General features: G+C 40.0%; 2 protein-coding genes and 1 pseudogene across 2 annotated transcripts; 1 reads left to right on the plus strand and 2 right to left on the minus strand.

Annotated features, from left to right (window-relative positions):
* Positions 1-1,673: 1,673 nt before the first annotated feature.
* LOC122662249 lies at positions 1,674-23,125 on the plus strand (annotated as a pseudogene).
* Positions 7,410-17,910, minus strand: LOC122663113 (disease resistance protein RPV1-like). Its single transcript, XM_043858815.1, has 8 exons — positions 17,751-17,910; positions 17,239-17,529; positions 15,729-16,991; positions 14,909-15,523; positions 14,570-14,623; positions 10,113-10,298; positions 9,853-9,941; positions 7,410-7,605 (listed from the first exon to the last, which is right to left on the minus strand). The coding sequence occupies exons 1-8, from the start codon at positions 17,895-17,897 to the stop codon at positions 7,410-7,412; spliced, it is 2,841 nt and encodes a 946-aa protein (XP_043714750.1). The 5' UTR covers positions 17,898-17,910.
* LOC122663116 (disease resistance protein RUN1-like) lies at positions 17,980-21,567 on the minus strand. The gene is made up of 2 exons (XM_043858816.1): positions 21,073-21,567; positions 17,980-18,894 (listed from the first exon to the last, which is right to left on the minus strand). Exons 1-2 carry the CDS (start codon positions 21,565-21,567, stop codon positions 17,980-17,982), a joined length of 1,410 nt encoding a protein of 469 aa, XP_043714751.1.
* Positions 23,126-23,162: the final 37 nt, after the last annotated feature.

Here is a 23,162-nt window from a genome sequence, read left to right on the forward strand (position 1 = left end):
TCTGGATCTAAAGCACTTGCTGATTTACATACGTGGCATCGTCGATTAGGACACCCACCGCTAAGAACTCTTACTAGCTTATTTCCTAGATTTTCTAAAGATTATAGTTTGAACAATTTTCATTGTGATGCTTGCATTTTTCAAAGCAAACTAGATCTACCTACCCAGTATCTGAAAATAGAAGTTTAATTCCTTTTAGTTTAATTTATTTTGATGTGTGGGCCCCTACCGTGTGGTTTCTTCTTTTGGTTTTCGATGGTTTGTGACTTTTATTGATTGTTTTAGTCGTACTACTTGGGTTTATTTAATGCACCAGAAGAGTGATGTTTTTTCTATTTTTCAGCATTTTCATAACATGGTTTCAACACATTTTGATGCTAAAATTAGAATTTTAAGGTCTGATAATGGCACTGAATATTTGGTTAGGGCATTTCAGTCTTATTTTTTTGCCCATGGGATTGGTCACCAGACTTCCTGTGTTGATACTCCACCTCAAAATGGAGTGGCAGAGAGGAAGAAACGACATCTCCTTGAAGTTGCTCGGTCTTTGATGTTTGCTATGAATGTCCTTGTTCGGTTTTGGAGGGGGGGATGCTGCCAACCACGACAACCTTTCTTATTAATAGGATGCCATCTTGTGTCTTTGATAATAAGAGCCCCATTGAAACTTTTCTAGGTATAGTGTCACTTTCCCTGTTACCCCTAAGGGTTTTGGCTGTGTTGCTTTTGTTTGGAGTCATCATGTGCATGAAAAATTAGAACCCAGGGGTCTTAGGTGTATTTTTTGGGATACTCAGCTACCCAAAAAGGCTATAAATGTTACCATCCTTTTTCTCAGAGAATTTTTGTTTCCACGGATGTTATTTTTCAAGAAAATGTTTTCTTTTACCTTGTCCCTCTTCAAGGGGAGTCTGTTCACCAGGAAGAGGTCCTTCAAATTCCCATAGATCTGCCTTGGGAAGAAGAGGATGTTCTTGAGGATGGGGTTACTAGTCAGGAACAGCAAGGTGTGATTCTTGTTCAGGGGGAGACTCCTGTGTCCCCTACTGTGCCCACTGAACCCATTATTCAGCAAAGTAATCAGCCGGGTGATGGAAAAAAGGTTCAGGGAGATAAGTCACTACTGACGTATGGCAGGAAGGAAAATCTTAACCAGAATAGGCCTACTATCATCTTTGCACTAAAATTGACTGCAGATTTCCAAGTTCTACCATCTCTGAGCCCTCTGGTAAGCTTCCATTTGTTCCTTCTTCTGATTATGACCCTACTCTTGACCTTCCTATTGCTACTAGGAAAGGTAAACGTAGTTGTACTCGGCACCCAATTTCAAATTTTGTTTCTTATGACTATTATCTCCCACTTTTTAGACCTTCCTTGCTTCCTTGTCTTTTGTGTCTCTTCCTAATTCTTGGCAGGAGGCAGTGGCACACTTGGATTGGAAAGAAGCTATGAAGGAAGAGATGAGAGCCCTTGATAAAAATAACATGCGGGATTTGGTTCAACTTCCACCGGGAAAGAGAGTTGTAGGGTGTAAATGGGAGTTTGCAGTGAAACATAAGGCTGATGGGAGCATTGAACGATATAAAGCCAAGCTGGTTTCTAGAGGCTTCACCCAGACGTATGGAATTGGCTATCAGGAGACGTTTTCTCCAGTGGCCAAGATGAACACTGTGAGGGTTCTCTTGTCTTATGCAGTAAATCAAGGATGGAACTTATTTCAACTTGATGTAAAAAATGCATTCTTGCATGGTGAGTTGACTGAGGAGGTCTACATGGATATTCCACCAGGATTTGATTCTCCAAAGACTCAAGGAAAGTTGTGTAAGCTCAATCGAGCTCTTTTATGGGTTGAAACAGTCTCCCCGGGCATGGTTTGGTAGGTTTTATAAAGCAATGGTCTCCATTGGGTTCAAACAGAGCAATGCAGATCACACACTATTTATTAGGAGGACTACCAAACATGTGACTATGTTGATTGTATATGTTGATGATAGAGTCATCACTGGGAGCAGCCAAGAGGAGATTGATTCTTTGAAGAAATTTTTGGGCATTGAGTTTGAAATCAAAGACCTGGGGATGCTTAGGTACTTCTTAGGTATTGAGGTTGCCTACTCTAACAAAGGAATCTCATTATCTAAAAGAATATACATATTGGATCTATTGTCTGAGGCAGGTATGTTGGGATGCAAGCTAGCAAACACCCCTATTGAACCGAATTGTCACCTTCGGCTGAAGGAAGGACAACCTGTAAATAAGGAGTAGTGCCAACAACTGGTAGGATGCTTGATTTACTTGTCCCACACTCGTCCAGACATTGCCTTTGCAGTAAGTCTGATTAGCTAGTAGATGCATGACCCCTATTCTACACACTTGGATGTTGTCTACAGAATTTTGAGGTATTTGAAAGCTGCTCCATGAAAGGGAGTTGCTATTTCTCCCTATGGTCACATGAACATTGAGACATATACCGATGCAGACTGGCTAGATCACCTGATGACAGACGTTCTACTTCTGGCTACTGCACTTATGTTGGGGGGAATCTTGTCACCTGGAGATGCAAGAAGCAAGACGCAAACTGTTGTGGCTCGTTCTAGTGCAGAAGCCGAGTTTAGGGCTATGGCCCAGGGTACATATGAGGCCCTTTGACTCCAAGGTTTATTGCAAGATCTTGGAATTGAGGTTGAGAAGCCTATACGGTTGTACTATGATAGTAAATCCGCAATCAGCATAGCTCATAATCTTGTTCATCATGATCAAACAAAGCATGTGGAGATAGATCGTTACTTTATCAAGGAGAAACTTGATAGTGGTCAGATGTCGATTACATTCGTTCCTTCAGATGATCAGCTTGCAAATGTTCTTACCAAACGATTGAGTCCTAGGTTATTTGTTTCCATTAATGTTAGCAGGTTGGGCATGATAGATATATATGCACCAACCTGAGGGGGAGTGTTGTAATATTGGTACAAGGGTAGAACTATCATAAGGGTATTTTGGTCTTGTATTCTTCTGGAATGTTCCTCTATTCTATTATAAATAAAGCTAGCCTGTGTCACACTAACACAAGTCATTCTCCCATATTTTCCAGATTTCATCAGTCTCTGCTTCGTTGTTTTATTGAAGTTTATCTTTTCCCTGGCATTTTTCATTTTTCCTAGGTTATATATTCTTTTATTTCTTTCTCTTAATACAAAGGATCTTTTTAGCAAAAAAAAATTAAAATTAAAATAATAATCACTTATGCTTGTCTTCAAGCTAATTTAAAAAAAAATTTTTCTAAAAAATTTTGTGAGGACAGTTTGGTCCCTTTTTCCCATAAGTTGAGCTTTACCTTGAGGGAGACATCGAGAATTCGACTTCTCGGAGAAATCATAGTCGTAGGTGACAAAATGAGGTGTCTATATCATGAACATACATTACATGTAAAAAAAAAAGCAAAATAAATATGGTGGTTTTGGGATGGTAGATTCCAAGATGGATGATAGAAATGTATCCTCCAAACATTACTCCCACTCATCAATGTGAATTTATTAGTTGTTTATGATATTATTGACCCTGTTAACAGGGAGTGGAACATGGATTTAATTGATCAATTCTTCCACCCATAAGATAAAATTGCTATTTCTTAGATCCCGTTCAGTTTATTTCCCACGACAGATGTCCAAGTTTGTGGCGGATCTCCTAATGGGGTATTCTTGGTAAAATTGGCATACCATTTGCTTGCAAATCAACGGCAAGTAGCAGAGCTGATTTCGGCTTCTACCTCTAGTTCAACAGTGCCTCATCAAGTTCTAGATTATATTTGAAAAAGACTATGGGTGGTGCGTGCTCTTCCAAAAATCAAGAATCTCTATGGCGATGTTGTGCTCAAGGTGTGGCATCGGGTGATGGGCTGCATAGTCGTTAGGTCCTGATTGATCCTTCTTGCCAGCAATGTGGGTATCATAAGGAAACTATTGATCACATACTTTTAGATTGCTCGTTTGCTCGTGCTATTTGGTTTGGGAGTTCCCTTTTATACTCGCCACCAACAAATCAGGACCCTAATTCAGTCAATGGCTACAAGGGTGGGATAATATATTTGAGAGGGATAAGAAGCTTGCGCGTGATTCACTATCTTTGGCGGCTTTTATTTGTTGACATTTTTGGAAAGCCCGCAATAATTTGATTTTAAATCACAAGGTTTGGTCTCCAACTAGAGTTATTGATGTGGCAAAGAGGCAGTGTAATGAGTTCCTCTTGATAACCCCTCCATTGGTTTCAACCCAAATCATCCTCTCACACACCGACTATTCCAATGGAACAAACATGGCGCCCACCTCCCCCAGGTCTGGTTAAACTTAATACTGACGCCTCTCTTCCGAAGACATGACTAGGGGATTGGTTTTTTACTAAGAGATGAGCGTGGTATTATTCCTTCGCTTCTCCTTTCCTTGGAAAAGCTATCAACATCCGTACAGGATTAACTCATTCTCTATCTGCGGGTTACAGAAGGATTCAGGTTGAATCAGATTGTGCGGAGTTAGTTAAGTGCCTATAGGAAACTACTCGTTTGCCTTCCTTCCTTGCGGTGCCAATCATTGAAGATATCAAGACTCTTTATCTCTCTTTTATGAATGCTCTTTTTTATGTATTCCAAGGCATATCAACTCCATAGTTGATACCTTGGCCAGGAAGGCTCTGTCAGTTGTATGTCTGACTGTTTGGCCAGTCTCCACTCCCTGGCTCGTTCTCCTATGTGAGGGAGAGGCGCTAGGTGGCTCATGCTCCTTTCATCAATAAATTATCTTTTTACCAAAAAAAGAATTTATTATCTAATACAATATAAAAACTATACATCTTATGCAACTAGTGATGCAGTCATCTCCATGACTATGCCCATCTCTATCTCCGATGGGGTTCTACATCTCCTTGAACACCATCTCTAAAGGGGATCTTCATCTCCATATCAGCCTCAAATAAATTAAAACCCTTGAATCTATTTTACATCTCATGTATATAAATTGTCATCTACATTAGGGAGATAAATATTAAAATCTCATAACCACCATGCATGCAATATCATGGTCCTTCCAGATTCTCAATATGGCAATTAACAACTTATAAACCATAAGCTATAAACAATTTCTAAAACTGTTTTTGAAAATGCCCTTCTCAAAGGTTGGCCCATTGGGTTTGGCCTGAGCTAGACCCTTGATCTGGGCTTGATATATGGTAAAGGCCCACATGCACTTGTAAGTGCAGCCCTATGTGGGATTTTATTAAGACATTTTTAACTAAACATTGGATATATATAACTTGTCACATGTAGATAGACCCATGTTTAGTGTAAGATCAAATAGCAACTACCAAGAGGGGTCAATTGGGTGACAAAATCATTTTGCAAGATATATATGAAACTTAAAGGTAATGCAAAAGAATATTCAAATGCAAGTGCAAGAGGAGGTAGAGAGAAATAATGGAGAGACCCCAACAATTTATAGTGGTTCAGATCCAAATAATCCTACGTCCATTAACTTGATCGCGGACCAAGAATTTAATCCACTATCAGATTCCTTTCTGGTAGGAACCAAGCCAATCTGCACTCAATCATAGTCCCTCGAATTGATGACCCAAGCCACACATGCTAAGAATTTCCTTACCCAGGCCACACAAGGCAAAGATTTCTACCCGAACTACACAAGTCAATGTTTTCCTTCACAATGATGCAGACACATCCACAAGAAAAAGTATAAGAAATGAGATTGTGAGGCTCTTTCTAATTGCTTCTTCTTTCAAGCAGAAAAAAGGCCATACCTAGTGCACGAGGCTCCTGCTACTGCTGGGTCTGGGGAGGGACATAATGTACACAACCTTAACCCTACTTTCATAGAGAGGCTATTTCTAGACTCAAACCCGTGACCACTTAGTCACAATGAAGCAACCTTACCGTTGCACTAAGGCCCGCCCTCAAGCAGAATCTTCACAAATCAGTATAGTTGATATTTTTTTCTTCAAGCAGTAGCTTAACACTTCAGCACAGTAGAATCTCACAAGATAGTCATTCTCAATATGATGTAGATGATTTTAGCTCAGTTCACAACACTTCTCAAGATTATGTGTACGATGTAGCATTTTGTATGCTTGTGTTGATTCTTATATTGGCATCAAATGACTTAGCCTGTCTATAGGTAGTAAACTATATGTTGGGGTCAACAAACTAGTTGTTAAAGTCGAGCTAAGTTTCATATCTTAACTATTTGAATTATCTTTTCATTTTCAAGGAAAACCAGTTGTTGGAGGTCCACTTCTATTCGAAGTTTGTTGGAAGTATTAAATCATTTTGGTCTCCATTATTTAATATGTATTTACCAAGAAAAACTAGCTATTGGAGTTCCTTAACATTAGTGAAGATGCGTAGGAATCCCACACAAGTTGTTAGAGTCCTAGTGCTCCATTAATGATTAGTCAAAGGTTACTATGTAGCATTAGTTTCTATTGCACGGATGATCACACGATTCTCAAGAAAGACCGCAGCTGTAAAGACTTAAGACTGTTACCTTTGGGTTTAGACAAAAGTAGAGCACGGAAGACTGTGACCATTTGTCCTGAGATGACATAGTTTAATTGCTTTCAGACATAGACAGAAATTCATTTTGGAAGACTGCTGGGTCCTTCTGTGGACTTAACCCTTTAAGCACGGTTTTTGTATGAGATGACATATTATTTTATTTTCTCACTCAAGCATGGTCATCTGTCCTTGTTCACGGAAGACCATGGACAATAGACTTAAATATTTTTCTAGGTCAAACCACCTATTTTCTTGGGTTTGTTCATTAAGGTCCTTTTCATGTCTTTTTCTTTGGGCTTTTCTCATCCAGTTGGTTATATACATTAAGGTTACATACATAAATCAATTATGTTCAAATCCTAATTCTTGTCTTGAAAGATTCTTCTATTTGATATTGCTTTCAGCTCTTCAATCTTTCAACACCATGAAAGACCATCTTCTATTCGCGGAAATCCGTCATCAATAGTTCTTCCAAACAACATGCTATCTTTGTCTTCAATGGTTCCACCTCAGTTGCTTGGGTATCATCAAACTCTTAGTACATTAACACACATGTTAGTGCACCCAAACACACACCACACAATGATTTGCATATCCAAAACATATATCATATAATTAGAACTTTTTATGTCCAACATTTGGGTCTCTATCAACATAAACCTCCCTGGTTCTGTCTCCTTCAAAATCTCTAATTTAACAGAGTTCAAAAATCTATTGAAAATAAAACTCCTTTATTTTTGTAATTTTTTAAAAGTGAACGATGATGTAATACCTTGCATTTCATTTTAATATTGGTTTGGAATATGAAGGATGATGTAATGCTCCGCATTTTCATTTTAATGTTGGTAATCAAAACATCCTAAAAACCTGAGCGACGACTCAAGTCATCCACCTTCTTCTGTAACTTTGCAATCCTTGCCTTCAAGATGGAAGGATCATCGATTTCTCCACCATCGTCCTCATCAGCCTCTCTAGAGCACTTAGAGATTGAAGAACTTGAAGCCTCTTTCCTCACCCCATGTAAACCTACTTCTGTCTTTCCTCTCACCCAGTACCTTCACACCCTGCGACTTGATCCACGTCACATACTCGGTGATCATCTCATCCTTCCCTGAAATGTCTACATTCTTCAAGATTATTTTCAATCGTCATAGACTTATGATCTCCCTAGTCAACTCTTGGTCTAGCTGCTCTGGTAGAAAAAATTTCACTAACTCCGTAGGAACATACTGTGTCAGTCCATGTTGCCAACTTAGTCGATTGGGTATATAGAAAGAAGTATGGGATAACCCCATTAGGTGAACATTTGCATCCCGAGGAAATTAATACTGGGGCATCTACAGGCCACCAAGAACACTTCCAATGGATATCACTAGAAGAGATATGAGAAAGAGTGCTTTCCCAAATGTTTGACAATGATACTCCATAATCAAAGAATGGAGAAAGTAGAGTTTGATCTTGAAATCTCCCCTTAAAGGCTTTACAAGTTGTAGCCTTTCGGAAAGCTACACCTGCCATAGAACATGGTCAAGGTAACCCTACGAAACACATGGCTATTGAAAAAGATGGAAAAGAAAAGAAAAACATACCTGTAGCAAGTAGGGACTACCAGAGAAATCTTCACTACAAGGAGAAAGGTTCCCACTCAGAACATCCAATCCCCACATTGTTTCTACAAGAACAGTAGGGATGATATCATAGCCTCATTGTAGTTTCTTGACAACCTCCATCAGTACAAGGGAAGCACCACGGGTACCAGAGCAAAGAAGGAATTGAAAAATCACACAAAATAGAGGGTCCCTCTTCCGGTACTCCATGAAAGCATGGTCTCCTTCACGATGATCATCAAAAAGGTGAATCACTACTAAAACATCTATATGGGAACCATGCATAAAGTGTAGCGAATGATGCATTTACAATCCAAAGGACATGATATCCTTCTAGCAGTCGTCGTTCAAATTAGGACTGATCATAGCTCTGTGATGCAGAGAGAAGAAACATGCACAAAACTCCTCACAGGTAGGACAGATCTCCGTAGTGCCAAAGAAAAACACGTGTATCTCAGGGATCAAAAAATGTGAAGCACCACAGATCAGATCCCATGACAGAACCATTCTCATTATTCTCACCAATTGTTGAAGGTGTACTCTTCTCAGGGCTTCATAGTCGTCTGTTAACATCAAGTCAATCTACAAACTCAAATCTTTGCCATGGCTACTAGAGAACAAAGGAAAAAAAGAGAAAAAAAGCTAATAAACACTTTCCTAAGAGGAAAAGGAACTTTAAGAGCAACTCAAGTTGAGAATGGGAGGTTTCCTATACTTCCTTAGGTCTTAAAAACCCCCAAAAGGACGTGCAAGTACTTAGGAATGGAAACAAAATCAGAAAACACAGTCCTTGAGTTGAGGGAAAAGGAAACAATCAAAATTGGAAACCCGAGATAGACAATGAAAAGGCCCGAGTCGCAAGTGAACTAGGGTCTAGCCGACATCAACATATTGTTGGACCCCAAAGGTCGATGTCGACTCTAGGAAGGTTGAGAGTTGAACAAAGTCTTTGTCAATGGGGATGAGCCATTGATATTCAAAAATGAATGGTCGATATCGATGGACCTAGGGTCAATGTCAACCCAACCTCTATTAGTGTCGAACGATAGCAGGTCAATGTCGACTGTTGTCAAATCCCAGCCAAGCGTTGTTTATTGTCTTTTGGACAATCCGCACTGCACTAGTAGGTTCTTGTTGTCTCACCATCACAATGAACCGTTCCACATCATATCCACATCCACACAACACATTCCAATTATTCCATTCATTCAAATGATTAAAAGTCCCAAATTGGGATCAAATATCATTAAAGCAAAAAAACATTAAAAAAATCATTACAAGGCCGAAGGCCCAAAATTACTCATCATCCATGGAAGGGATACAAAATACGGGGAATGTTAAAAAAAAGAAAAAGAAAAAGAAGAGCTACTGCTCCCAGAACCATCCCTCTCCTCCTAATCCTCATCCTCCTCATCCTCTTCTTCTTCGTTGCTCCTCTCCTTCAGCCTGTCCTCACCGTCCATGGCACCACCATCCCTAGCCTGGGCCTGAATTGTAGCTGGAGACACTAAAGGGTGACTTGTATATGCCCACAATCGGGGCAGCTCTGGAAGAAGCCACCGCCTCATCCCTTTTCCTCTGTAGTCGGGTAGTCATCGCCTCGTACCCCCGAACATCGTCCTCTGCATTGCATCTAGCATCAACATCAATAATTTGTTTTGCATACTAACCATGTAGGGAGAACAAAGAACTTACCAGTTGGGCCACCCCTCACTGAGAGACTCCACTATCTCCTTGAGGCTAGCCACCATCCCCAACAAATCGTCGTATTGATACCAGGGAACCTGCACAGTCACACAAAACAAGTCAGTGATAGAATCAGAACCATGATAAGTTACCAACAAGTAAAGTTGGATACTTACGAAGTCACAATTGTAAGGGTAGCCAGCTACAGTTCACGAGGGTTTAGGGAAGATTATATCCATGCTTAAATTGATGTACGACCATCCTAGCACCAACAAGAAGGCATCTGGAACCTTGTGAGAGTATGATGGCATAGCAGAGGACATAATCGGAGCAGCAGTACCACTAGCACAATGAGAAGTAGCCACAGGAGGAGATCCAAAAGAAGCCTCGTTTCTACTAGTGGAGGCAACAACAACAATAGTAGCAGTCTTAGTGGGTTTCAAGATGGCGGTAGCCTGCATAGCATCAAAACACGGTCAAGTAAATAGTCAAGAAAAAGACAGTTACCCAATGAATTAAAAAATATAAAAGACTTACCCATGGACCCACAGGAGTCAACTAGAGACACACTAGCTCCTTCATCTTATACTCGTGCTGGCGTCCCCACGAGTTCATCTTGACAAAGGGTTGAGTATCAACCCCCTTTGGAACCTCTCCATCTCCTTCCTGGAGAGTCTCTCTAGCTCTAGGACAAAGTGGGGAGGGGCCCTAGGCATACAGGGCCTATCAACATCGGGCTACTGCCAGTAGGCCCGATCTCTGAGGTACCAGGCATACCCCAAAGGACTAGAGAAGAGCATGCATCAGGACACGAATAGTTGAGCCACCTCCAATGGAGGCACTAGGCGAGTAGCAGCGTTGCTTGCCTCACAGATCACAATGCTCGAACTCCACGACCTCTTGGGAGGAGGTTTCTCCTCACCTATCATCACCCTCTTACCCATGTCTCGGCTTGACATTACAAGAGAAGGGCAAAGAAACAAGGAAAACTAGAGAAAGAAGGAAAAATCCCAAAACCATGGGGTTTTTGAAATTTTATAGAATGGAAGAGCGAAAGAAGATGATCAAAATGCAACCAAAATCAACTGATTTGGTGCACAAATGGTCAAGAATGGCCTTAAATAATGAAAAAACTCCTTTGAAACCCTAAGAGCTCGAAGAGCTACAAAATGGAAATGCAAAACCGACGTGACTCTTCGTATTTCATAAGGGTGGGACCGCTAGAAACCAACATGGAACTGACCCAAGTTGACATCAACGCAGTATCGATTTCTCAAAGTTGATGTTGACTCAGGCTTTCACTATCGACAATGGCGACTCTTAGTGATAATCCCTTTGTTTTCATGCCAAATTTTAAAATTTGAATTGGTGGGTCCACCAACGCGGTGACGTGGCTCATTTAACACACCATAACGCACCCCTTAGTGGCCCACGACCCCGTTCAAGCAGTGAACCAGAATTTATGCAATGACATCGATCACGCCCATATAATGAAAATTTGCCCCAACTTCGCCCATAAATCGACAATTATTACCCATTATGCCCTTACAACGATAATTTCCCCAGAATGCCCAAGCAATGACAGCAGTTGGTACACAATCACTACACACTTGCCCATGCAACGATAAACCCTGATTGCACCCAATACTACGACAATACAATCTCCCATACATTGACATTTATGATTAGACCTCTAACAGAAAAGCCTATACTATCAGCAATCCTGGAACCCATCCAGAGTTACCCATAAAACGGCCGCTCTGACCCCATTCACACATCCGATGTAGACGTTACACAACTATGTTGCCATCACCCTTCATACTCTAGTGCCCATAAGCAAGGCACTAGTAAGATCCCGCTCAACCCCCGACTATCTGAAGTATTTAGGAATCATTTCTTTGACTTTCAACTATTCCGCAGTCTCAATCAAAGAGGGGCATTCTGTAGACACTTCATTTTGTCACCCCCAAGGCTTCTTATGACGATGATGAGGACCCTTCAAGGTGTAGAGTCTGGGTATCTACAAATGTAGGGCAAGTGTTCACTTCCCCAAATTCGTCCACAAATCATTCACCTCTGAGAGAAAACCTAATAGACTCTTCACCAGATCCGAAACACGAGCGTTTGGATATTCCAAACCATCCCTAGAAGGGCATGACCCAACCCAAAGTTCGATTTTGAACTAGTCTGGTCCAACACAGAACCAGCCCAAGCAACCAAAATGCATTGTCGACACTCAAACCTAGGGGATACATTTAAAGGCCCTGAGTCGACATGGCCACCCTAACATTGACATTGACCATCCTCTTGTTAATGTCTATTAGTGCACTTTGAGTATCTATGCACACTCGACATTCATAATGACCAACCAATATTGAACAACCCTTGAGTACACATCGAGCCTTGTTCAATGAAGGCATGTCGATGTTGACTCTACCCCTCTTCGATGTCAGCTCGTGTATAATATCAAATACCCAAAACTTGCCATGTTTGGCCAAGATTTTGTTTCTTTTTGCGACAATGCCCTACTTTGACAACTTGGATTTGTATTTTGGCTTCCTCAGGCCCCAAGAAACCTCAAATTTGGTGATAAAACACATGCCCACACCCCATTGGTCATATTTGTAGGAAAAACCCCCACCGTCGATGCAAAGGCACCTCACAAGATGCCAAGATCAAAACTTCGATCCTTGGACGAATTTGGGATTACACTTGAGAAGGGTCCTTGGTTCTTAGACTCTTTGTTAGAAGCTTAGAATCACCATTTTTTTGGCGAGTTCTTAGTGCTACGATAAAGTGCTGTTCAAGAGAGAGTCGACTCAGCCCCTATAAGAGGCTATACAATCCTCAAACACTTCTCCCCTGAGTCACAAAGGGAAGCTTCCAACTTTTTGATATCTAGTCTCATCTCCACTAGGTAAAACTCTCCTCTTTTCCTCCACATTTTTTTTAATTATGACTTATTTTTCACTTTTTGTTGTGCATCTCAAAGGGAGGTGTGTGATCCCATCTCTTTAGATGGTGATTACACACACAATCCCTCTTGTTGTAGTTTTCATTATGCTTGTCTCTATTGCATGTTCCTCTCCTTAGGATAGATCTTTTTCATACACATCTCCTTCTCCCCAATCATGTCTCTTCCAAAATGTGCTTTCCATAATTTTGATGCTCGCAGATGTTGTTTTTATTTCCTTATCTTTCGCACAATACATAGTATGTTCATTCATTCATTCATAATTATTTATGATTCTCAAGCCCCCATGATCATCCATGCATGATAGGTTTACATCTCCATAGATCATCATATCTTGATTTTTCCTCGTTCTCCATGTCTCTATCATTATGTTACTCTAACTATATTATTTCAACATCTTGTCATCATCGTCTGATTCATCCATGTATGATGTTTCTCATGTAATATATTTTGACTCTCTACGAATCTATTCTACTTTGCTTTCACATATACTAACCCTTATCTTGCAGCCAAACCTCCATGTATGTTTTCCTCATTTTCCCCTGTACATTAATCCTTTTTATCCTTTCTTGCACTTTATGTTATTTCTTACCTAAAGTATGTTGTACCTTAGTTATCCAAGTAATAGAAAGACCGGCTTGTCTTGGCGGACTGGGATGTCTAATACCTTCTCCGGACTGTAACTTAACCCTTACCGAGACCAATAGACGAGTCAGTTCTCAATGGGCATTCTAGGAGTTAACTTTTCTTTTGTAGGTCCTAGACCCTAGTAATCTAGGTGAGACTCCAATATTCAATTCACCTCTCTTTTCTCCCCCCAAGGAGGGATGAGGTGGAGGACAAGTGGCAATCCTCCCATTGTCATATCATTGTCCTCACACTATGTAGTCTTTCTTTTCATGGGTGGTGAGCAAGGTCAATTAAAGTTTTAGTGTCGAGGCCCTAGTGATGGACTGAGACGGTGGATCACTGCTTAGAGTGATAAGACCATATAGAGTCATCAAGACCCATCCAGATGATGTCTGCTGGTTGGTAGTGAGAGGACTATTAGTACTAGCATACCCAAAAGGAGGCGCTGGTTAAAAAAATTGCCTCTACACCCAACAAGATGAGATGATTTGGACTCCTTCGTTAGACCATAGAGCTAAACAACAACTAATCAAATACAAATAAACAACTCCTTGGGGTTGAGTCTGACCTGCTCTTGGAGCCCTTCGATAACTGATAGGGCGAGAGATGGTGATGATGGCAATCACATTGCCCTTCTTTACTCACACACTATTGTTGGATCAGGCTTTCGCCCATTGTCTAAGATTCCCATTGCTGCCTCCCGTGGGAGTGCGGTCGTGTCTCAATCCCAATGCGGTTGATCATCCAAAACAATCAGCTAAGCATCATTGGCTTGTTCAACTTGGTTTTTAGATAGTTCACTCTGCTTCGGGCTGGGCCGACTTTCGAGTTGAAACGCTACTCCTCAGCTTAAGAGCCGTTACATGACACCTCTTTGAAGATCTTTGGCTGAAAAGTTTGACGAATAGTGAATGTCATTGTTAACTCTCACCCCTATTATACAGGATAAAAAAAATAACCACTCCAAACTAATCAAAGGATCAAATCTAAAAAATTAGATCGGAATGAAAGAAATGGGAAAAAGAAAAAAAATGATGTTAGAGAATACTGTTACAAAATTTAGCCCTTAAAGCCTACACATTGAAATACCATTTCAGTGTGCATTAATTAGCAAAAAAATACCTTGACTATCACATCACGTCCAAGTGGTTGAACAAAAAACTGATTTTTCTGCCCCTGATCAATCAAACTGATGTCATAAACAATTATACAGATGGTTAGATTTTTTTTTTAAGAAAAAGAAAATATTTTGGGGATGAGTAAAAAAAAATTTGGAATAGACTGCAAGGGTGTCTACATACATGATTGGTACCTCGGATGCACTTTAAATGACTTTAAATGCCTCCTGGACAGTGCATCGCACTTGAGAGAATGAAAATTTCGATCAGATCCTTCAACCCAACGCTTAAAGAGCTGAAGAGATCTGTTGTATAATTAGTACTCCTCTCCTAAAGAAGAAACGGCAAACAGGGACCCTTCATCCTCATCACATGAAGATTCACCATCATCATATGAAGAGGGGACAGAAACTATGCAAACCCCTTCAATATTAGAAGGAGACCTTCTATCATCACCATATGACCACCACTTGAAGAAATCTGCTACCATCCTTGCACTAGATTCTTGGTCAGGCATTTGCTGCTCAGATTCTGTGCTTTCCAACAAGAGCTTCCAGAATTTCGCTTCACAATTGATGAAATCCCTATGTTGGTAGCCTTTTCTTACTAGCTCAGCCTCAATTCTTATTCCCTCAATTTTATCTCTTCCTTTCAATGGAAGCCCAAACCAATCAAACCCTTTGAAATGGTGAATGTACATTAGATCTCGCTTCGTCGTAAATTCAATACCCTTTATTAGAAGACCAATATTACAACAGGTAGTCCTTCTATCTTTTTGACGAATTGAAGCTTCAAGATGTAGCTGAATGTTTACTAGCTCACCCTCTTGCAGATTCTCTTGTACGTGTTGTTCGTGGAAGGTGAAGGCAAAAACGAGGCACAAAATTAGCCCTTTATATATCCCATCATTAACTTTCAAGGAATCATTTCTCCGTAACCCATCAACAAGAAGTTTTCCCTGTAAATAAGAGGACATTATAGCAAAGAATCTAATTGAAAGTTAGGCTGTATTTGGTATGAATTCTTATAACGCATTCTTGGAAGATAAAAGCAACTATTTTTATCATCCGAGAATGCAAAATCGACCTAAAATGCATACCAATCACAACTTAATTTCTTAAAATTCCAATGAGAGTTAGGGACAAACAAGCTAAAGAAATGACCTGGCCATTTATCTTCCATGGAGTATCTGTTATTGTGTCGCAATCATACACATACAAATCTTCCAAGGATTCTGTTCCCTCAAGCCCTCGAATCTCCTCCAACTTTTCACAATAACGAAGGCTTAAATTCCTCAAAATTTTAAGGCTTGACAAATCTGGAAGTTTCTGTAATGAAAGGCAATCTACAACACCCAAGGTGGTTAAAGTCAAGGGAAGCTTTGGGACTGACTCAAGCATTGTGTATCCTTGCAATAGTACCTTTTGAAGCTGTGGAAGACCACTAACCCAGGATGGGAGTGAAGATTCAAACTTGTTCCCTATTCTTAACTCCACTAAACTATGGAGCATTAGAAATTCATCTGGTGATAGTAAAATTTTTGTTCCTATCAGGTTAATGATACGCAAACATCTCATTCTCCCCCCAGATATTGGTAGCTTGACTAGGTTTTCACAACCCATAATACTTAATACCTTTAGTTTCTCCAACAACCCAACACCATTAGGCAATTCTTCAATTTTTGTCCGGTCCAAAGAAAGTTCAACCAAAGAGTTTAGACCACCAATGGACTCAGGCAACAAGTTTAGTAACTCGCATCCATCGAGATCAAGCCTTTCGAGAGAACTCAACCTGCAAGTACTATTTGGGAGTTCTTCAATTTTTGTCCCACATAACCAAAGCTCAACCAGAGATGTTAAATCACCAATTGTCTCAGGCAATTTTTTTAGTGATGAGCACAATTTGAGTGATAGAGATTTGAGAGAAGTCAGACTGCAAATACTGTATGGGAGTTCTTCAATTTTTGTCCCATCCAATGAAAGTTGAACTAGAGATTTTATATCACCAATTGAAGCAGGAAAAGTTTTGAGTGATGAGCAGGATCTGAGTGTTAGACGTTTGAGAGAACTCAACTTGCAAATACTGTTTGGGAGTTCTTCAATTTTTGTCCCATCCAACAAAAGTTGATCCAAAGATTTTAAATCACCAATTGACTCAGGCAAGTTTTTGAGTGACGAGCACTGAGAGAGAGTAAGGGATTTGAGAGAACTCAACTTGCAAATATCGTTTGGAAGTTCTTCAATTTTTGTCTCATCCAAGTAAAGCACAACCAGAGATTTTAGATCACCAATGGATTTGTGTAACTTAACCATGTTTTTGCACCATATAAGATCTAGTGTCTCTAAGTAAGGAAACCATGAAAAGTCTGGGGATTCATATAGATGATAACAATGCCGGAGATGGAGAACTTTCAACTTTTGGAACAACTGTCAAATAAAAAGGTGAATATAAGATTGGGAAAAGGAACGCTAACTGGTGTTGTGCCTGGGCGTGTACCTACACTCAGACACAGCCCAATGCGAAAAGACCGGAGCTACCCCTGGTCCTTTCCGCCTTTCCAGGGGGCAGCACCAGTCTTTTCACGTTGGGTTGTCTAGGCGCAGGTACACACCCAGGCACAGTACCGGTTAGGGTTATAACAAGATGAGACGGAAAAGGGGACAAATATTATACCTGTTTTTCATTCTGAGGCTTGTTCATCCAAGCATGTCTAAAATGGCTTCTTGATAGGTCCATATGGACTATTTTCTTGTGATAAAAATTGGTTGGTAGAATTTCCAAAGGGTATCTCCAACTGAACCACCTTAAGCTAGAAGGAAGATGCAGAAAGTCTCCATTATAGTGTGCTTCATCAATATAGAGGAATCTTAGGTTGGACATCATTTCAAAGTCCTTCCTATGTATGCTAACACTCGGAAATGTTTGACTTGAGAATAGAAGGATGCCTTCAATCATTTGAGTTCCCTGTAGTGTAATAAAAATTAGAAGTTAATGCACACTAAATCAATTAAGAAAGTTAAAAAAAAAACAAGGAAAAAAAGAGATGTATCTATAGGGACTATTCATTGAATGCACTCTATACTTATTATGCTTAGTTCTCATGTACTTCATATGAATGTTTCTCAATAAGATAGGATTACACACTTACATAAAAATGGAAAAGGGCCCAAAGAAAAAAAGATTACCTTGTTCTCTTCTAATACTTCCGAGATTTCATCATGAGACCATAGCCTACTACGCTTACCAGGCTCTGTAGGGCTTTCTTCCATAACAATGTCCCTTCCCATGGCTTGAATTTGAGCATGCATCCTTAGCTCATCACACGAGCCCATGGATCCCCGATAGGTATAAAATACACTTTTCGTAAAATTTATGAGGGACTTTTGAGTGAGTTTTTTTATTGCTGATATTGCGTCAAACCCACAAGCTTCCCATAATGAAATTACATCTTTCCTCCATCCAACAAAAAACACATGCAGCATCAAGAAATATAGATTTCTCATCAGCTTCTAGATTGTCATAACTTATTTTTAATTTTTTGTGGACCTCCCTATTTGGAATTCTTTTCAACTTTCGTAACATACTATGCCAAACTTCTTTTTCACTTACGCCAAACAGAGAAGAACCCAACACTTCTAGAGTTAATGGCAATCCTCCCGCCAATTGTAGCACATCTTGGGAAAGCTGCTTATAATCTTCAGGAGGTTGGTCCCTTGAAAATGCATGCAAACTAAATAGTTGAAGAGATTGTTCACTATCCAATTCTTTAAGCCGGTATATTTTACCTTCATCAACTTTAGCCATATTTAGAACATGTTCATCCCTGCTTGTTATGATAATCCTACTTCCTGGACCAAACCAATTGGATTCAATAGCCAAAGCATCAAGTTGAAGACGACAATCCACATCATCAAGAATAAGAAGAACATTTTCTCCTTGCAGTCTTTCTTTTATCAATTCTTGACCACAATAAACATTCCATATTTTGTCATCAACTTTCCTTTTGGAGACGGTAGAAATAAGTTGCTCTTGCAAAGAAACTAAACCCTTTGGCCCCAAAGCTTCTTCTCTAATATTTGCAAGAAAACTAATCCTATGAAAGCTTTTAAAAATTCGATTGTAGAGTGCTTTTGCAACAGTTGTCTTCCCAATGCCGCCCATACCACAGATTCCCACAAGTCGAACATCATCGGAGCCAAGATTTAGTAGAGATAATAGATCTTCTACTTGGTCATCTAAGCCAACAGGGTTTTTAACATCAACTAAGCGATAGCTTCTCGATTCACTCAAAGCCCTTTCAACAACTAACTTGACTAGCTTTGATTGATTCTTGCAATTATTTCATATCAATAAAGAATAAAATAGTAACTAATGAGGTTAAAATCTGAATTGAACTGAAAAGAAATGAATAATATAAATTTTCATTTAAAATGAAAAAAGAAAAATTATTTTACACCGTCTTTTTGCGGAAAGGCTTCCTAAACGACCCACTCTGATCATTCTACCCCATGGATAGATAATGAGGCAATTCCGACCATTAGATATAGATGATATTGTTTGGAGCCTATATTTAATTAGACACCTTATAGTGTATTGGAATGTATCCCATGTATGTCTATGCCTGCTTATGGTACTCCAACTATTACTGTGCCATTTGGCAAACCCAACAGGCCAACATTCAGATGTTTGATTGATTATCAAATCTTCAATTAAGAATAATAGAAGACAGACTAGAAATACATATTCATTCCTATAATACATATATATTGGCTTAAGCTTCAAATTATGGTAATTTAGTATATTATCTTATGCATACATACTTATTTGTCTCAGAATTATAATTTATGAGAGAGTTTTTTGTCCGGAAGCATGGCCCCAATGCCAACGTAGGTCAATGCGGAAACATCTATAGGGGTGGGATATCTGGGTTTCAAAGGGATGGGATGGCCATCTTGTGGGTGCCTGTGTGTCTGAGCACAAGACCCACAATGATAAACTCCTTTTTCCCATATAGGCAAAACATTTCCAACTTTCCAAGACTATCACTCAAGACCGAGAAAAATATCTGGTCCGGTGTGTCTATTTGCTACACATGGAAAGATGATGTTGTGATTTTATCCACAAAAGCCTGGAAAAAAAAAATCCTCTGCAATGCCTTAATCTTGTGGAAGATTTAACATCCAACGTGCCTTGAGCTCGAGAAGAAAGAAAAAAATTGGATCAATGGAGCTTGCACCATTGGATGAAGATCTTCTACGTGTCGAGCTTTCTGCCAAAACTACAAGGCACCGCAAGACTTGTAGAGGATTTTAAAACGAATTAATCTCGCACATGTGCACAACTATCATACAACAATGTGGTAATTGCTATCCGTCGGCAAGATAGGGTTTTTTTTTTTTTTTTTTTTTCGTAAACAAGACAACTAAATAAGAAGTAAGTTCCTAAATCCTTCCACAGATATTACAGATAAGGAGAACACTGGTCACCCGGTTGTGCTAGACACGCTGCCTTGCGCCCGACATTGTGGTGCACAAAATGACCAAGCACCTGGTCATTTTTGGGGTTAGCGCGAAATGACCTTGCCGCATCTCATGTTCATTTTTGGGGTTGCATGCATTTTGCCGCACCCTTAGTCATTTTCGGGGTTGCAGGGGTGCGATGGTAATTTGACACCCTGTGTCAAGGAGCCGCACAACCGGTGGCGTTTCTTTCCGATAAGGGAAAATTAAGAATTAACATTTTGCATATTTGTCTTCCTAATTTACTTTAGTGGATGATATTCTCCATTTGTCGCCCTATTTTACTTCTTGTTCGTTTACATATGTTTTAAAGGAGGTTAATAGTGTAGCTGACTCCCAAGGCACTGTTGGAAACATGCACAACATCTAGTCAAATTTCGATCCATAGATCCGAAGTACTTATGTTCAACTTCATCCATGTGTAATTCACGTTGATCTTAATAAAGTTTCTCAATATTTTTACCAAAAAAAAAAAAAAACACATGCATTTTGCATATTTGTATGAGATTGTTTGACACCACCCATCACCGAACCGTTATCCTCTTCTATTACAATACAGTGCTGTAACGCATCGTGCGTCGCTACAGAGGCCATGTGGCATAGTGGGTCCCACATGGTGCACATAGCCTTGCAGTTGCCGCATGATGCATTACAACACCGTGCTATAACAGGGAATTTTTATCGCATGCGGTTCCCTAGTGCCTCTCACAAGAAGAGGGTGGACTCCACCTGGTAGAGTGTTCGATCCGGTGCCCGGATGGGTCCCAACCCCTCTTATGAGAGGCACTAGGAAACCGCACCGGTCAGGGAACCGTAGATGATAACGATTCCTGTAACAGGAGAGGATAAAAATTGACCCCACCCCGTCCACCAAAAAAGAAAAAAATTGACAAAAAAAGAACAAAAAAGAAAAAAAAAAAGAAAAGATATGAAATAAATCAAAAGAAGTTCGTGGGATTGGAGTTGGGATTAAGACTTACTCATTTACTTGCTTGAGATCATATCCTGTAATTCCTCCAACCAAAGTCAATGCTTCCTTCGAAGTCTCTGTGATCTTTGTATCATATTTCTTCTTGTGTTTCTGAAACGATCCTTTAAAACTTCCAGTCTGATGACGAACATCTCTTGGATCAACATTCAAAAATATGGGAAGAATCATTTGACCGTTAGATCTATGACATCGAACTATCTCAACCAATTCCATGAGACACCATTTACTATCCGCATAACCCTTAGAGAAAACAGTAATCGAGATTTTGGATTGCTGAATTGCTTTAAGGAGCGATGATTTGATCTCTTCTCCACCCCATAGATCTTCACTATCTATAAACACATTAATTCCTTCTCTTTCCAAAGCACTGTGAAGGAAACCAGTGAAGTTATTTCGAGTTTCTTCACCCCTGAAATTGAGAAACACATCGTAAGTGGAAGAAGATCCGGAAGTGGAGCAGGAAGAGGAGGAAGCTCCATCATGTGCCGTCATGAAGTTTCAGTTGCAAAGATGATGTGGAAGAACACTTCTATCTCTCCTCTTCGCCTCTTCTTTCAATAAATTGAATTTTGAGTTATTTCCTCTTTATGAATCTTTTATGAATCTCAGAAATTTTAATTTGCTGCTACGCGGTATGCAGGAAATTTCCTTCTAGTACCCACGGTTGGTATTAAAGAACTGGAATCTTCAAGGGTATATTTGGAAAATTAAAAAAATTAGGAAGATATTTATGAATTATGAACCTACTCGGGTAGAAGGAAAGTTCCTGGCATCCTGCAGACCCGATTAGTAATGATTTCAAATATTCCAGTTTGGTGGGCTATAAGATGATTTACTTTCTTTTTTTTTTTTTAAATAATAAATCTGGAGTGCTGGAAACAACTTTTTGTTTTGAGCGTGACGTTTCACTATGTAATGGTGATGGTGTTTGTTTTTAGGAGAAAAGTTGTCTGTAATGGTGTGAAATGATCACATTACCCTCATGAAATTTAGAAATCTTATTCCCTGACATGCTAGCGCTCTCATGTCATTCGTTGTCGTCTGCACGTGGCCCCTGCCCTTTCCTTTTTTTTTTTTACGGGAAAAAATTGCAGCGCGGCTAAACGCAACGTTAAATGCACCACTCTAATCTAAATCGTTGATTAAATAATCTTAAATCTCAAGCATTGAAAATATAAAAGTATTCAACCAGCTATCAACTTCCACCGTCTTCTTCTTCCTCGGCTATCGACCTCACCCATCCTTCCTGGAAAAGACCGGTGAATGTTTCCCTTCTCTGGCGAAAACATCTATCTTCCTGGAGTTGCAGTAGATTTCTTCTCAAACCAAACCACCCACAGTGGCTGCCTCTGGACACCTTCGACGTCACTGTCGACGCATCCCAAAACCCTCTGGTTTCGCCTCTTCACCCCAACCGAAATCACCAAAGATGATGTCATTCACCTTTGCTACTGCGCTTCCCTCTCGACACAGTAGAAGCGAAGGTCGGATTCACTCAACCCATTTACTAAATGAAACGGGTCATTTCAATTGGAGAAATAGTAGTCTCTATAAAGGAGATTGGAGCAGCGGGGGTGCTTGCAGCGATGGAGTAAACCATTCCACGATTGGGATTAAACATTTTCCAGATGTTTATAGGGCAGCAAAGGGTTCTATCGCTTCTGTTCCGATTTCCTCCCCCTCGTCCCCGAGCTCCGCATCATAAGCCAAGATGCCGTCGGATAAAACCTTGAAAATCAAGAAGAAGCTCGCGAAGAAGATGAGGTAGAACAGGTCCATCCCTCATTGGATCCGCATGAGGACCGATAACACCATCAGGTACAATGCAAAACGTAGGGACTGGCGCTGCACAAAGCTAGGGTTTTAAGGTGTTGCAAGCTAGCCCTTTTTGGGACAAATTAGAGTTGGTCTTGCAAGAGAATGGCAAGTTAATGTTTATTGTAATTGGTACATTTATTAATTGGGAACTCTAACGAGTCCCTGAACCAGATTTTGTTGCGATTGGTGTTTCTCTCTGTTGCGCAATATTTTGAACAAGAGAGTTAGTTCAATAAAAAAACAAAAAAAAAGGAGGGCAGTAGCGATGG

The sequence above is a fragment of the Telopea speciosissima genome, chromosome 5, assembly GCF_018873765.1.
Source record: "Telopea speciosissima isolate NSW1024214 ecotype Mountain lineage chromosome 5, Tspe_v1, whole genome shotgun sequence".
In the NCBI taxonomy this organism is placed as follows: Eukaryota; Viridiplantae; Streptophyta; class Magnoliopsida; order Proteales; family Proteaceae; genus Telopea; species Telopea speciosissima.

Excerpts from the sequence above, each read along its gene's own strand:
- LOC122663116 (XM_043858816.1), bottom strand. The coding sequence starts at position 21,567 with ATGACGGCACATGATGGAGCTTCCTCCTCTTCCTGCTCCACTTCCGGA. Across the intron at positions 18,895-21,072 it reads CAGGATATGATCTCAAGCAA|AATCAATCAAAGCTAGTCAA; the intron begins GTAAATGAGTAA and ends AATAATTGCAAG.
- LOC122663113 (XM_043858815.1), bottom strand. The coding sequence starts at position 17,897 with ATGGGCTCGTGTGATGAGCTAAGGATGCATGCTCAAATTCAAGCCATG. Across the intron at positions 15,524-15,728 it reads CATGGAAGATAAATGGCCAG|GGAAAACTTCTTGTTGATGG; the intron begins GTCATTTCTTTA and ends TCTTATTTACAG. Across the intron at positions 9,942-10,112 it reads TTCCAGATGCCTTCTTGTTG|GTTCCCTGGTATCAATACGA; the intron begins GTGCTAGGATGG and ends GTGACTGTGCAG.